The sequence below is a fragment of the Nicotiana tabacum genome, chromosome 14 (genome assembly GCF_000715075.1).
Source record: "Nicotiana tabacum cultivar K326 chromosome 14, ASM71507v2, whole genome shotgun sequence".
NCBI classification, from domain to species: domain Eukaryota; kingdom Viridiplantae; phylum Streptophyta; class Magnoliopsida; order Solanales; family Solanaceae; genus Nicotiana; species Nicotiana tabacum.
Window position 1 is genome coordinate 50,234,273 of NC_134093.1, and position 17,091 is coordinate 50,251,363.

The 17,091-nt window shown below is 39.8% G+C and overlaps 1 protein-coding gene across 1 annotated transcript in view; it reads right to left on the bottom strand.

The window, feature by feature from the left end:
- The window catches only part of LOC142168939 (uncharacterized), a 105,648-nt gene that overhangs the window by 75,297 nt on the left and 13,260 nt on the right, over positions 1-17,091 (bottom strand). Inside the window, exons 3-7 of the mRNA XM_075230116.1 lie at positions 16,909-17,091; positions 16,691-16,761; positions 16,174-16,314; positions 16,002-16,042; positions 15,449-15,663 (exon numbers count right to left, since the gene is read on the bottom strand). Coding sequence (XP_075086217.1) covers positions 15,449-15,663; positions 16,002-16,042; positions 16,174-16,314; positions 16,691-16,761; positions 16,909-17,091 — 651 coding nt within the window. The remainder of the gene's footprint in view (positions 1-15,448; positions 15,664-16,001; positions 16,043-16,173; positions 16,315-16,690; positions 16,762-16,908) is intronic.

Below are 17,091 nucleotides of genomic sequence, written 5' to 3' on the forward strand. Positions count from 1 at the left end.
ATTCTCGAGGAGGCCCACAGCTAACGGTACTCCATTCATCCCGGTGCCGCGAAGATGTACTAGGATTTGAGATAGCACTATTGGTGGAGGAGGATGAAGAAGGATATAGTTGGGTTTGTGGCCAAGTGCCTCAACTGTCCGTAGGTCAAATATGAGCACCAAAGGCCGAGTGGATTACTTTAGAGGTTAGAGATCCCAGAGTGGAAGTGGGAGTGGATCACCATGGACTTTGTAGTTGGACTTCCACAGACTTTGATAAAGTTCGATGATATTTGGGTGATCGTGGATCGACTGACGAAGTCAACTCATTTTATTCCAGTGTTGACCATTTATTCTTCTGAGAGGTTGGTTGAGATTTATATCAGAGAGATTGTCCGCCTTCATGGTATTCCAGTATCCAACATTTCAGACAGAGGTACACAGTTCACATCACGGTTTTGGAGAGCCGTACAACAAGAGTTGGGTACTAGGGTGGAGCTGAGCATAACCTTTCACCCTCAGACGGACGGGCAATCTGAGCGCACTATTCAGATATTAGAGGATATCATATGTGCGTGTGTGTTAGATTTTGGGGATGCTTGGGACCAGTTCTTGCTACTTGCGGAGTTTCCTTACAATAACAGTTATCAGTCCAGCATTCAGATGGCACTGTGTGAGGCTCTGTACGGTAGGAGGTGTCGGTCCCCATTGGGTTGGTTCGTACCCGGTGAGGCCAGATTATTGGGTACGAACTTGGTTCAGGATGCCTTGGGAAAAGTAAAGGTGATTCAGGATAGACTTCGCACAGCCTAGTCCAGATAGAAGAGTTATACGGACCGGAAGGTTTGTGATGTGGAATTCATGGTTGGAGAGCGAGTCTTGCTCCGGGTTTCACCTATGAAGGGCGTTATGAGGTTTGGAAAGAATGGCAAGCCGAGCCCAAGGTTCATTGGTCCATTTGAGGTGTTGCGTCGAGTTGGGATGTTGCTTTTAAGCTTGCCTTGCCTCCCAGTCTAGCAGGAGTTCATTCGGTATTCCATGTTTCTATGCTCCGAAAGTATCACGTTGATCCGTCCCATGTGTTAGATTTCAGCTCAGTTCAATTGGACAAGGATCTATCTTATGTTGAGGAGCCAGTGGCTATTTTAGACAGGCAGGTCAGAAAGCTATGATCAAAGAACATTGCGTCCATGAAGGTTCATTGGAGGGGATACACGGTCGAGGAGGTGACTTGGGAGACTGAGCAGGATATGCGCAGCCGTTATCCTCATCTTTTCACCACTTCAGGTATGTCTCTATGCTCGTTCGAGGACGAACGATTGTTTTAAGAGGGGGAGGATGTAACGACCCGGCCGGTCATTTTGAGAGTTAGAGCCCTGAACCCCTATTAACTTCTTTCCCCATATCTATTTCTGCTATTGTGACTTGCCGGGATGATTGGTTTTGAGTTTCGGAGTGTTTTGGGACATTTAGTCCCTAAATGAGAGCTTAAGTCTTAAAATGTAGACCGTAGTCGGAATTATGTGAAGACGGTTCCGAAATGGAATTTTGTCAACCTCGTTAGCTCTGTTGAGTGATTTTGAGCTTAGGAGCACGTCCGGAATGTGTTTTGGAGGTCTGTAGTAGATTTAGGCTCGAATTGGCGAAAGTTAGATTTTCGGCGATTTTGGCCGATAGTGAAAATTTTGACATCGAGCTCAAAATTTTGAAAATTCCGAAAGTGGTTGTAGGTTCATAGTGTCATTTGTGACCTCTGTGTAATTTTTTAGGTAATTCGGACTAGATTTGACGTGGTTCGGCCTCGTTTGTAGGATTTGGAAAATTCTAAGTTCTTAGGCTTGAATCCGTGTTTAATTCATGATTTTTGGTGTTATTCGATGTGGTTTGAAGGCACGACTAAGTTTGTATGGTGTTATAGGATTGGTTGGTAGGTTTGGTTGAGGTCCCGGGGGCCTCGGGTGTGTTTCAGATTCTTAACAGAATGAAATTTGACTTAGGGAAATCTGGTGCTTTTGTTGGTTCTGCTGTAATCGCGCCTGCGCAAGGCTGCCCGCAGGTGCGAGCAAATTGGCGTAGAAGCATGAAAATGGAGCAGTGCCAGGGGTTACACGTGCAAGGTGATTTCCGCATATACGGTGCCCGCAGATGCGTTAGGGGTCTTCGCAGGTGCCCAAGCTCCGCAAAAGTGGAAGGGAATTCCGCAGGCGCGCACGCGCAGATGCGGCCCTTTCATCGCAGATGCGAAGGAAGGGGCAAGTGAATTTCGCAAATGCGCACAATTTCTGCACAAGCACACCCGCAGGTGCGAGCCCAGGTTCCGCAGGTGCGAAAATACCTGGGCAGTGGTTAAAACAGAATGGCTTCGTGAATTTTGTCATTTTTGACTTTGCAAACTCGGTTTATGGCGATTGTTTAGAGCATTTTCGAGGCATTTCTTGAGGTATGTCCCTTGTGCTTATTTTTGAACAATACTCTTGCTTTGCCATATATTTTCCCACCTAGTTAGTGCGTATTTAAGGTGGAAATTAGAAGTTGGAGGCTAGGGATTTGGAAGTTTGATTTGGGGATTTGGTATCGGAATTTAGTAATTTTGGTATGGTTAGACTCGTGGTGGAATGGACATTTCTATTTTGTAAATTTTACCTGATTCTGAGATGTGGGCCCCATGTGCAATTATTGAGTTAATATCGGGATTTTGTTAAAGTGTTGATTTCATTAATTAGATGAGTCTCTTATTGTTGTATTTATGATATGTAGCTTTTGGCTAGATTTGGGCCAATCAAAGCCGGATATTTGTGGTAAAGTTGAGAAACAAAGAAATTGCATACGTGAAAGTGCTATAGAGAAACCAACAGGTTGAAGAGGCTACTTGGGAGGCCGAAGAAGAAATGAAGAAAAAGTATCCTTATTTATTTGAATAACCATGTAATTATGAGTTGTGCCTTAAGAAAATGCTAAGGGATATTCCTATGAAATAGGTATGACTTGTACATTTGGTATTAAGGGCGTTCTGTTCTGGTAATATACTTGCTTGTGAGGCCACAATTGGTGTTGTTTTGTATTATGTTACGTTGATGGATTATGTATATGCTGTAAGGATGTGTTTCTGGGGCTCTCTGACAGGTGGATAGGCCTAATAACAAAGGAAACTCTGGCGAATGTTTTGGAAATTTAGGGAGTTAGTGAAATTTGGGGTTGCTGGTGATGGTATGAAAGACTAAGTTGCATAAGATGCTAATAACAGAATTTGACCCCCATTCGAGGACGAATGATCCTAAGCGGGGGAGCATGTAACACCCCGGAAAAATATTACAAAGTACTTAAGTATAAGGCCTGGTAAAATTTGCAAAGAAAATAATGTTTTATGGTTCCAGACTAGGCTTACGTGTTTGGGGATTATAGAAAAGGAATTTTTGGGTTGAACAATGCACGGGAATGAAAAGGAAAAATTTTGGCAGAAAAGTTTATTTCTGCGGTCCATTATGCGACCGCAGAACCACTCTGTGGACCGCATAATGGCCACAGAGTGAGGCAGTTAATTGGGTCAGTTGGAAGCAACTATGCGGTCGACTATGCGACCGCATAATTGATATGCGGTGCATTATGCGACAACATAACTGATATGCAGTGCATTATGCGACCGCATAATAAATATGCGGACCGCATACACAGGCAGTTCTTTTGGCTATTTTGTATCCAATTATGCGACCGATATGCGGTATGCATAACTATTATGCGGTCGCATATGCAACCGCAGAACCTGTTCCGGAGCTTCATTTTTTGGTTTTTAAAACCCGACCCTATTTCGTTAAATACACTCTTTGGGTCATTTTTTAGCTATTATCTGACATTTTAGAGTGAGAGAGGGTGCCCTAGAGTGAGAAGGTGTTCTCCAATAATTGTTCTTCAATTCTTGCCCAAGTTTTGGAAGATTGAGAAGGGAAACTCACTAGGTCTTCATCCTAGAGGTAAGATTCTACACCCTAACCCTCAACTTCGAATTTTGTGTAGAAATGGATAATATGCAAGATAATTTCTGGGAAAGAGGGTTGGTTATTTTACATGCATGTGTTTTCAAGGGGTGTAGAAAGATTGTTGAGCTAAAAATGGTAAAGGTTGGGTTGTGGGATGATGAAATCCTCCATAAAAGGATCTTGTAATCTTAATGCACATTCTAGTGTTTGATAAAATGCTCAAATGAGCTAGAACCATGATCATCTTCCTAATTTTGGTTTAATTTGTTATATTTCTAAAATAGATTGAAGTTGCTAAGAATTTTCAAACATTTAGAGTGTAAGGAAGCTCAAGTGAGGTATGTTGGCTAAACTCTTCTTTAAGAGTTGGAATTCTCATTATACTTGTGAGTTCCGAGATTTTGATTATAAATCAAGTATTCCGATCAGCTTTGTGATGAAGATATAAGTTCAATTTGTATTTCAAATGCTCTTATCATATTGTATTATAAATTGAGGATATGTCCCAAACTATGGATTACGTATCCACATGTTAAAATTTCTAGTCGTGATTTATGTGAAAGGTATTATACCAAGTTGTGTAGAGATTGTGATTGTGATACACCTCCACCCGCATATATTGGGGTGAGGCAGCATGACCGCTTTGTGTGGGGATTATGGTATAGAGATCGTGATTCTGATACACCTCCACCCGCATATATATTGGGGTGAGGCGGCATGACCGCTTTGTGTAGGAATTATGATATTGTGGGACTGCACCTCCACCAGCTTACATTGGGGTGAGGCGGTACGACCGCTTTGTGTATAGTTTTGGTATATTTGTGGCACCACCACCCGCATACATTGGGGTGAGACGGCATAGCCGCTTTGTGTAAGTTCTTAGTACTGTGGTTGTATATCCACCCGCATACATTGGGGTGAGGCGGCAGGGCCGCTTGATTAGAGTTATGGTATTGTACGTACACCTCCACCTGCATACATCGGGTGAGGCGGCGGGGCTACTTTGTGTGAAGATTGTTACATAGGATCTCATCTTAAATCCTATAAATATTGTTGATAGCTTTTAATAAGCTTGCTATCATTGAGACAGTTATCTATATTATTCTATTGCTGCACTGGTTCATCATAATTATCTTGTATTTCTAAATTCTTAAATTTGTGTTTAGTTTTTATACTAGTACTATTCGACGGTACTAACATCCCTTTTGCCGGGGGCGCTGCATCTTTAAATGGATGCAGGTGGTTCCACAGCATGAGACATTGATCAGTGATAGCAATACACCTTCTTCCTAGCTGACTTGGTGAGCCCCACTTCATTCCGGGGTCATGTATCTTTTGATCTTTATGTATTATGGTTGAGGTATAGTCGGGGCCTTGTTGCCGACATTATTATTGTACTCTTCTTTATATACAGAGGCTCCGTAGACATAGTGTGGGTTGTGTATTGGCGTTGGGGAAAGAAAAACTATGTTATGTTGTGAATGTATTACTTGTCCATTGAGACTTTAAAAATGATGAAACAATTGGAAATGAATTGGTAATTGCAGACATGACCACTTTATTGTTTAATTAAGGAAAATATATATTCTCTTTATTCATGAATGAGTTTGGGTAAAAGGAATCTAACAGGCTTGCTTGGTCGGGTTCACTTGATTGAGCGTCGGTCACGCTCCTCGGTTTTGGGGCGTGACATGTCCCTAAGAGTGGGGTCGATGGCTCAGTGAATGCTTGGTTAACTATATGATGAGTATTATGTCACTACAAAATGTTCTTAGATGGTTTGTCTGTGAGGAGAGGAATTTTGCTTGGGATGTGAAAGGACTATGGATGCTTGATTACTATCTTGATGTGTTGTACGGTTGAGTTATGAGTATGTTGAGAGATCTTTCATGTTGTTCATTGCGGGACAAAGTAGATTCATATGTTTTGATGATGAGTTCAGAATCGGGGGGGTTGTGTAGTGGTTGCGACCATGATGGGATCATAAAGAGATGCCAGTTTGAGGCTAAGCAGGTGGGTTATCTTCTGCGGGATGGTCTAGGTGTTGCAATTTGAGTTCAAATCACTTGATGAAGTTCGCACGACTGTCACAAGGATGGATATGCACTTAGCAGAAGATTGGAGGTATTCTTTGGCTGGTGCTATGTCAGCGTATGACGAAATTTGAGTAGGGTGGATGACTCTCGAGAAAGTTCTAGTGAGTTCAAGATTCAAATTCTCATTCCGCCTAAAACTCTTCCAAGAGAGCATTGCTTTACGGTTGATCCTATGTACCCATAGAATGCTATTATGTGGGATTGGAGGATGTTTCCCGGATTTGTAAAATCCTAAGATCTGAGATTTGCATTAGATGGTGTCAGAACTTGTGGTATTTTTGTATCATTAGTGATTCTATATTCTAGTATCAGGGGGGATAAAGAAACAACTTTAGATTCACAGAAGGTCTCTTCAGAGTGGGTATCTCAGTTGCGGTATTCTTGGGTGCTTAAGAGGGGATACAACGGTTTATGGGCTTTAGGATGATGTGATTTTATGCTAGGATTCTTGTGGTGAGATTTGGTTAAGGACCGTAGTGTTATTAGCAAGGACAAGTGTTAGCTTGAAGGCAATTTAAGAGGGACTCGAGAAATAGGTCAGATGTTGAAGGCAATTCAAGAAAGACTCGAGAAATAGGTCAGCTTAGTAGTGGTGTAGATTGGCATGGTAATAGAAATAATCGATTGTTTTGGTTCTTTTGGTGTGGCAAGGCTTTGTAGGTGTGTTGTGGAAATACTCTTGGTTTTCGGTCACCTGCGTGACTTGGTGGAGTTAGAGGGTTTCAATTCTAATGGCTTAGTTTTGTGCTAATGGGTTCGAAGATTTCTTGATGATTTTTACTACGACATGGGGCAGATGTTTTATATAGGCATAAGGAGTATGTTGTGTATAGTGATTTTCTCTTGGATGGGGGTCTAGTGGAAGGTTTCGGGCTGACGGAATATGTATTCTGCATGTGATTCTGGGTTGATAATGGGGTCCTCGTGTTTTCATAGGATGTCATAATAGATGCAGTGTGACGTGTGGGATTGAGGTTTGTATGTGCGAGGTTGTGGCTACGTTCGAAGGGAATGTTATAAGCTCTAGACAGCTTGGATGGTTTCAGATGTTTAGAAAAATGCTGGCACCATCTGGTATCACCCGAGAAGACTACATATTTAAGAAGGTGCATTGTGTTTGACTTACGGATGCTTGACTGGTATTACAGTACTGGCCTGGTTGCTTGACTACTGATGTTCAGATTTTGCTATGTAGCACAGAAGTATTATGGAAGTATTTTTCGTGAGATTATTGAATACGAGGGATATTTCAGATATATGTGTGGTGGAGATGGGATCATATATTGAGATTCTTATATTATAGGGATTTGAAGACTAAGTGGGTTCTTAGAGGAAAATTGTTCCTTGATTGCAGACGGTAAAGGTATGTTAAGAGGCTGACGGCTCATTGTACGTGTTATGGATTGGTTATTTTGGACTTTTCGGAGGTTATCTACCTATTTAGGGAGGATCAATATTGATTTGGGGGCCCATTAGAAAGCCTGCTGAGAATATGTGCTTTATGTCAGATCGAGTTTAATTATTCAGTACAGCTATGGTTGAGGGGTGTGTCATCGATTAGAGTTGATCTTATCCGTGTGTAATATGTTCCATGTGTTACACTTCTATGCTACGATGGGATGTGCGACTATTGACTATTTATACACATGAAGCGGTTTTATTTGGGCATTGTGGTGGAATTCGAGCGAGATGGTTCTTGGGGTGTTCAATGGTGGTTTGCGCCTTGGTTATAGTCTTCCATTTATGGTATATTGTGCTATATGTTTCTCCATAGTTATGGTCATGCACTTCGCGTGTTTGTTGTTGATATGCATATGGTTGTTGATTGGGAGCATCATGGCTAAAGGTATTCCTTGTGGACCGGGGTTTGGATTGGGTCATGCATCACAATGAAGATATGCTAGGATATGATCCTTTGTGCTTCTTCCGTGTGTTTTGTTTCTCCTTTGTGTGATGGGTTGATAGTGTTGTGATTTGTGGTAGTCTCTGTTGAGCTTACAGGATGATTCTCTTATTTGGTTCTTCTTCTATCTTTGGTTACATTCGAGTTGTTATTTGTTTGGTGCACGGATTGAATGGTATGTTGCTCTAGGTGGTATTGGTGTTGCATGTCTATCGAGAAGCTTGTACTGGATGAGAGGTTATTGTACCTTGAATGAGTGCTATCGAGTTTGATTAAAGTATGTTTGGAAGAGTAATGTTATTAGTCAGCTTAGAATTTGGCTATGGTTCTTGTCGGGCGAGAGAGCTCCACGACTTGTTGATATGATGAGTGATTTAAAGTTTTTGCGTTTTTCTTTCATCAATGGCAGTATCCGAAGTTTTAGATCAAGGTTGTATTCGATAAGTGGTTTGCTACCGATATCGAGTTTGTTATTCAGCAGCTATTGTGGTCGGGAGTTATTGCTATGAGTATTTGAGTCATGTGCTATATCATGTGATTATATCTAAGGTTATGGTTATGTCTTGATACAACTTATTTAGACTTATTCAGTGTTCATATGCAAGAGTCGGGTCTTATAATGAGTTCCGAATGTTGGGGATTGTGTTCTAAGGTTTATGGACTAAGGTTGAAGTAAGGATCTTCAATTAGGCTATGTTGTTAGTCTTATATAGGTTGGGGTGACGCGGGTTCTCCCACGGGTATGGGTATAGTGAGTTTATACAGTGATTTGATGGTTGTGGAATGACTCTTGGCACATTCGAGGATGAACGTATGTTTAAGTGGGGGAGAACGTAACGTCCCGATCGGTCATTTTGAGTATTTGCATTTCGTTTAGTGGTTTAAGGTCTTCAATAGCTGCATATGGTGTATTATGAATTGTGTGTATCGTCGGTTTTGGTTTTTGAGTGGTTCGGGATTGATTTGGAAGAATGATTCTCAACTAGGAAGCTTTAAGTTGGAAAAGTTGACTGATTTTTAATTTAGTGTATTTGACCTCGGATCAGAGTTTTTATGGTTCTGTTAGGTCCGGATAACGATTTTGGACTTTGGCGTATACCCAGATATTCATTTGGATATTTCTATAAGGTTTCGGCTATATTTGGTGAAAGTTGGCAATTTGAAAGTTTTGGAAAGTTCATAAGTTTGACAGGGAGTTGACTTCAATGTTATCAGGTACAGATTATTTTTCTGTGAGTTGGAATATGGTTTTTATTTCATTTGGAACTTGTGTTCAAAACTTGAGGTGATTCTGAGTTGTTTAGACGTATACGTCGTAAGTTTGGAATTTGGAAATTTGAAATAGTTCATTAAACTTGAATTGAGTCACGATTCATGGATTTGATATTACAATGTATAATTTGAGGCCTTGAGTAGGTATGTGTTATGTGTTGGGACTTATTGGTATGTTCAGACAGGGTCTCGAGGGGATCGGGTGAGTTTAAGATGGGTTTCAGATCATTTTGAATCATGTTGGTAAGGCTGATTTTGGCAGGGATCTGGAGTGATCGCACCTGCGGAACATTAGGCGCAGATGCAAACGAAAGGGCATAGAAGGGGAAGAGATGGCACGAGAGAAGAGTCTTCAGAGAAGGATATTGGCCGCAGATGATGAAACACATATGCGCTTGGGTGTCCGCATATGCAAAGTTAGCGGAGGTTGGGTGTGTGCGCAGATGCAAAGTCTTTCCGCATCTGCGAGTCCGCAGATACGAGGAGTTGTCCGCAGGAGCGATAGGTCAGGGCTTCAGTGGAACTCATATATGTGAGTTATTTGTCGCAGATGAGGCTATTTGGTCCACGGATGCGGAGATGCCTGGGCAGACTTTATATTTCTAGGGTTGAGTTATTTTGTCATATTTTTAGATCTTAAGCTCGGATTTGGGAGATCTTTGAGGCGGTTTTCACAATTTGGATTGGGTTAAGTATTTTTTTACTCGAATTTGTTTATTTTACATGATTTCGTCTTTGATTTTTGTATTTGATTGATGAATCTAAAAGAGAAATTGGGGGTTTTGTCTAAACGTTTCTAAAATGAATAATTGGGTTTTGAACATTGACTCGGAGTCAAATTTCAGTGAAATTAATATGGTTGGACTTGTATTCAAATGATTTATCCAAATTTATGAGTTTTGTTGGGTTTCAAGGTGCGAGCCCGAGTTGAGTTTTTCGTTGACTTTGAGTATTTGATTAAAGATTCGACCTTTATTCTCACGGGATGGCATTTCTATAGTAACGATTTGGCTTGCTTTAGGTAAATATCCTACCTAAACTTGGATGAGGCACTAGTTACCTGAGTTATTTGTGATAGATACATGCTATTGGTGGCGCACATGTGCGTGGTTGAGCCCATGTGTGTGCACCGTGGTATTATTCATACTCGGGGTAGTGCGTAGACTATGATATGCCTTGTGTTGATTGCTAAGCTTCAAGCTGTGATGATTCTTATATTTGTACCCCTGTTGTTAGTTATTTGAGCCATGTTTGAGGTTACATATAGGGTAATCTCCTTATTGAACCTGATAGTGGCTACTTTTGTGATGTATTTGCCTCATTTGAGCTATGTTAGCACACTTTGCACATGTATACACCTTAGCATGTCACTTAAACCAGTCTAGGAGTATAAAATTTGATGTTTTCTGATCATGTACATGTATTCTCACACATCTTCTTTCTGTGTGATATAGATTTGATTGGGAGCCTATGACTATGCCGGACGGATTATGATATTGAGCCAATAACCATGCCGGGCGGATTGTGATATTGAGCATGTAACAACGCCGGGCGGATCCATGATATTGAGCATGTAACCACGCCGAGTGGATTATGATATTGAGCATGTGACCACATCAGGCGGATTATGATAGTACGTCAGTTGTCCATGTTGTATGTGGATATGGATCCATCCCCCTTGGGTCACCCTCTTATGTTTCTTCTTGATGGTGTACACGCGGATTGTGAGAAACCGATGGGTTTCTAGTTGATGCGGGCCTTGGGAAGGCTGATTAGTGATTTGGCCTGGTTTGGTTACTGAGATTCTGATGTGGGCCGTAGAACCGTATTGTGATTTCTATTTGGATCGGGTTGCGCGTCGCAATGGATTGATATTTGGTTATTGCATTTCATCTTTACTTGCAATTTCCTTGGTTACTTACGTGATTTAATTGCATATTTTCCTTATATGATGGATTGTTGACAGAGCAGAGTATGCTAAGAAAATTGTGTGCACCGAGGTAATTTTATCTATGATTTCATGATTTGATCATATTACTATTTTGTACTTGTTGGAATTTATCAACTGTATAGGTTATTAGCGAGCATCATTTATAATTCTTGCTTTTATTATCTCGTCGAGGTTAGTTATGATACTTGCTGAGTATATGTGGTTGGTTGTACTTGTACTACACTTCTGCACCTTGTGTGCAGATCTTGGAACTGAGATGCTATGGGTGACGGGAACTGGCAGTGGAGATGTACTTGATTTTTGGATATAGGTACCATTTGTCATTGGTAGTTTCAGATTTGTAATCTGTTTATATACATTCCAAATAGATGTTGTATTTATTGCATACCAACTTTGTAAATCTAAGTCTTAGTGGCTCATGACTTGTATTACCAACCCTTGTGTTTTGTATGAGAATTCAGTTATTTTATTTATTAATTCTTATAGTCCTCATTTAAATTGTGTCGACTGTTATTTGGCTTACCTAGCAGATTGGGTTAGGTGCCATCACGACTGGGTAGATTTTGGGTCATGACAAGTTTGATGGTTGATTCTTGATTTTTTAAGTTATTTTGAAGTTTCTAGCTTGTGAGCGAGTTCGTGTTAGTTTTATATACTTGTTGGAATAATTGAACGGGGTTCCGAGGGGCTCGGGTAAGTTTCAGGGTGGTTTTCGGTCATTTTTGCAAAAATTACAGTAGCTGATTTGATGCTAGTGTGATGTGCATCGTGAACGCGGAGCTTGTCTCGGGTTCGTGTAGGGTGATTTAGGGCAGGGGAAGTCTTACCTTCTTCGAATGCGGAGGAGATACTTCAAATGCAATGGTGTGGGGGGAGTTGAACACATAGGCTTCCAGTTTTTGGGGGAGGGGGTATACGGTTTTCTTCTCCACGAATGCGTGAGGTATAATGCTAACGCTGAGGCTTGGGGAAGACAACCTTTGCAAACATGAAGCAGCCTTCACGAATGCGATGGTCTGCTGACCATTGGCCTTCGCGAGTGCGATAGGTGCTCCGCGAATGTGAAGAGCACCTGGCGCCCATATATATAAAGTGATGAAAATCGGGATTTAGCTACTTTTCACCATTTGTTTACCTAGACCATGGATTTAGGATATTATTGAGAGGATTTTTACCCCAACTTCAAAGGTTAGTAATTTTTACTTAGTTTTTATTTATTTTCATAATTTTTACATTTTCACCTTTAAATCTAGAAATTTTAAGGGTAAAAGTTGGGGATTTTGGGTAAAACTAAAGAGAGATAATTTTGGGAATTTGAACCTCGATTTGATGTCTGATTTTGATACAAATCACATATGGATTTAAGAAAGAATAAAAAATTGAGATTTGGTATTGATTTCGGATTTGGACCAAGTGGGTCTGGGTTGACTTTTTATTGACCTTTTCAAATATGATAAAGATTGAACCTTTTTTATACTAGGATAGTTTTTAATTCTTGTTTTGACTTATTCGAGTATTAATTGACTACATTCGAGTTGTGTTAGAGGTTTGTGCTAAAGGGAAAGCGGTATTGGAGGGTTGACTTGTTTAGAAAAGAGGTAAGTGTCTTGGTTAACCTTGATTTTAGAGAATTAGGCTATAGTTGGGTCTATATGCTATGTGATATATGTGTTAGGAGCGGCATATATGTGAGTGATAAGTGTATATGCGTTTGACAGGGTTTAAGCATACAGATAAAATTAACCTTATTTATTCCTTGTTTGCTTCATGTATTATTTCTCCTATGCTAAAATAGTTTGTTACAGTACTTGCTTATTTACATTCATGCTAGTAAGTATGTTTAGGTTTTGTTGAGATATTTGTAATTTACGGTTCTTGAGATCTTGGCTCGCTTATTGGTGCAAATGTTGTGATTATTCTCTCACTTGGCGTATTATATTTAATCACTCGCCTTGATGTTATTATGCTCTTTACCTTACTTGGTACTGATTTACATATACTTAGTGAGGATGAGTGATTATGCACGATGTGTGTTTTCTTGCTTTGATGATGAGAGATATTGCCCGATGGGTATTTCCATGCTTTCAGGATGAGAGATATTGCACGACGGATGTTTCTGTGCTGTCGGGATGAGACATATTTCACGACGGGTTCTTCCATATTGTGAAGATGAGAGATATTGCATGACCGATATTTTCTTGCTGTGAGGATGGGTGTTATATGCACGATGGGTGTTTCTGTGCTATTAATATGATATCTTTTTCTCATTTCTCTTATTATGTGGATTTATGAATTTGACTTTATTTCTTTTCATAGTTATCGTTTCATACTCTTGGATTTGAGTTGCTCAGAGAGGCTTGGTGGTGATATATGAGAAACATGGTCGCTATTTCTTTTATTAACCGCTTTTAGTATTTATCATATTTATTTCTGTTTTCTATCTTCCAATTTATTTTGTTATTCTTATTATTATTTCGGCAGAAAAGTTCAATACCTCCCCCCCCCCCCCCCAAACTTGGCAACTTTTGTTTAATTCCCCCTTAAACTTCATGTGATCTTTATTCCTCCCCCCCCCTCCCCCCAAACATGGAAATTTTATAGTCTTGACCTCCTAGACACGGATATGGAAAAAAGTGTGAATATACTCTCTTTTAGGCGTGTAGGAGGGAAGAAAAATCGAAAAATTAGCTTCCAAGTGGGGTATTTTTCAAATATTAATTGCCACAAAATGAAATATAATGATTTATTTGTTCCAATTGTGTTTCTCGTTGTTACTTCTTTATATACATTGCATATTTTATCCCAATGGTATTTATTTCGATACAACAAATATATGTTATAACTTTTCAGTCCAAATTTTCAAAAGTTAGTTGAAACTGCATTTATTTTAGCAAAATAAAAAGAAGATTTAGCCAAAGTACTGAAATGATTCAAATGGTGTATTTTCTACAAAAAGAAAAAAGTACTGTGTATTTTGTTTTTCATGTAATGACTATTTATTTAAACTATGAATTTTTTTCGAGTCCAATTTGCAAATATTTGGTCAAAATTTTACTATTTTTAGCTAAAATATTTATTTAGCCAATATATGGAGTTCCAACAATGTATTTTTTTTAGATGCGATGATAATATATTTTAACTGTATATTTCTTCTTTTCCTGACCAAATATGTAAAAGTAACTTGATTGAAATATCATTATCTTTAACCAAATAAAAAGTTATAGTCAAAATAATGTTGTTTCAAGCGTTATTTACAAATTTGGCACGAAAAAACTGATTTAAATAGTTGGTGGACTTAAACAGATAAAAGTATATATTTTATTATAAGAAAAATACCACATTGGCAAAAGAATCCATATGGCAGCGCGTGTGTCACACTTCCAAGGATTGTCAGCGTCCCGGAGGATCGAGGCTATGACATTACCAAGTTCAGGGGGAGTATTAAAGGCCACGTGAAGTTAAAGAGGGAACTAAATAAAAATTGTCAAGTTCAGGGGGGTCCCGAACTATTCTGCCTATTATTTCACTTGTTATTTCTCTTGCATATTAACTTCACGGGTTTATAAGTAGGTGTCATGTCTTAGCGTCATCACTACCTCGTCAGGGTTAGGCTCGATACTTACTGAGTACATGAGACCGGTATACTATACTATTGTACTTCTTGTGTAGATCCCGTCATTTGTCCCAGCAGAGTCTCAAGAGGTTATTATCTTGGACATCTAGGTGATTCGAGGTACTGCTATGTCTCCTTCCACAGACTATGGAGTCACCTTCATTATCTCTATTGTTGTTCATTTTATTAGACAATATTGTATTTCATTTCAGACTCTGTATTTAGTATTCCCTAGTACTCATGCACTCACCGACAGCCACTCTTAGGGATTTGTTTAGATAGTGTATTTGTTTAGACTTATCATGTGATTGTGGAGATTTTACTCTCATTTATTATATCACACTGTTATATGTTAGTTTTGTATCTCTTATTATGGTTAACTGTTGTCTTGCCTAGCAAGTAGCGTTAGGCGCCATCACGACCCTTTGGTTGAGATTTTATGTAGTGACACTAACTCTTTTTCATAAGCCAGATTCTCATCCAACTGCACTGAACTGAAATGTAACACATGTGACTTGTCATTATAATACTTCTGAAGCATGAAAACATAAAATACCGGATAAACTCCCGACAAGATGGGTGGCAAAGCAAGCCTGTAATCCATCTCATGAACTCTCTCTAAAACTTTAAACGTGCCAATTTACTTGGGGCTCATATTACCCTTCTTCCCAGATCTCATCGCGCCCTTCACAGGCAAAACTCTAAGAAGAACCTTTTCACCATCCATGATAGCCACATGACGAACCTTCCTATCAACATAACGCTTTTGCTTGGATTGCGATGTACGAAGTCTCCCCTGAATCAACTTCACCTTCTCTAGAACATCACGAACCAAAGCTGTATCCAATAACCTAGCCTCACAAGGCTCAAAGCAACTAACCAAAGAATGACATCACATCTCATATAAGGCCTCACATGGAGCCATTTGGATACTAGACTGGTAACTATTATTGTAAGAAAACTTCGCCAATGGTAGAAACCGACCCCAATGTCCCCCAAAATTAATAACATAAGCTCTCAACTAACCAGAGCTTAGCATTGCAATTCACCCATAGACGAATGGGGTGTAAGAAGTCATAACCGAAATGAAATACATAGACTTAGTCGATCTATCCACAATGAACCAAACAACATCAAACTTTCTCAAGGTTCATGTAACCCAACTACAAAGTTCATAGCAATGCACTCCCATTTCCACTCTGGTATATCTAACCTCTGAACCAAACCACCTGGCTTCTGGTGCTCACACTTGACCTGCTGACAATTCAAACATCGCGAAACATGTCCAACAATAATGCCGCTTCAAATCACGATACATCTTCGTAATACAGGGTGAATAAAATACTACAAACTATGAGCATCCTCAAGAATCAACTCGTTCAAACCATCCACATTAGGAATACAAAGCCGACCTTGAAGTTGCAAACACCGTTATCTCCAATGAACATTTCCTTAGCACCACCTTGCAACATTGTGACCTTTAGGACAAGAAGATAAGGATAATCATACAGACGAACCTTAATGCGCTAAAACAAGGACCACTACGCAACAACACAAGCAAGAACTCTGCTAGGCTCGTAAATACAAATTTATTAGCCAAGGCCTGAACAGCCATAGCCAAGTCCTCTCCTCAACTAGAATGAATGCCAAACTATCCATACTTTATGCCTTCCCACTCAAGGAATCCACTAGAATATTTGCCTTACTTGAATAATACAAGATAGTAATATCATAATCCTTACGCAACTCAAGTCATTGCTACTACCTCAAATTCAAATCCTTTTGCTTCAACAAGTGCTGAAGACTTCTATTATCCGTATAAACCTCACATGACACACCACATAAGTAATACCTCCCAATCTTGAGTGCATACACAATAGCTGCCAACTACAAATTATGAACCGGATAATTCTTGTCATGGGGCTTCAACTGTTGTAACTTATAAGCAATCATGCTATCATCCTGCATCAACACTGCACCAAGACCCATGCGTGAAGCATCACAATACATAGTGTATGACCCTAAAACTATAGGGAACACCAACACTGGAGCTGTAGTCAAAGTAGTGTTGAGCTTTTGAAATCTCTCCCCATACTCATTAGACCATCTAAAAGAATCACCTTTATGAGTCAACTTGGTAAATGGGTCTACAATGGATGAAAACCCATACACAAAACGATGATAGTAGCCAGCCAATCCCAAGAAACTCCTAAACTCTGTAGTTGTAGAAGGTCTAGGCCAACCCTGTACCGCCTCAATCTTCTTTGAATACACCTTGATATCATCACTAGACACCACTAAGC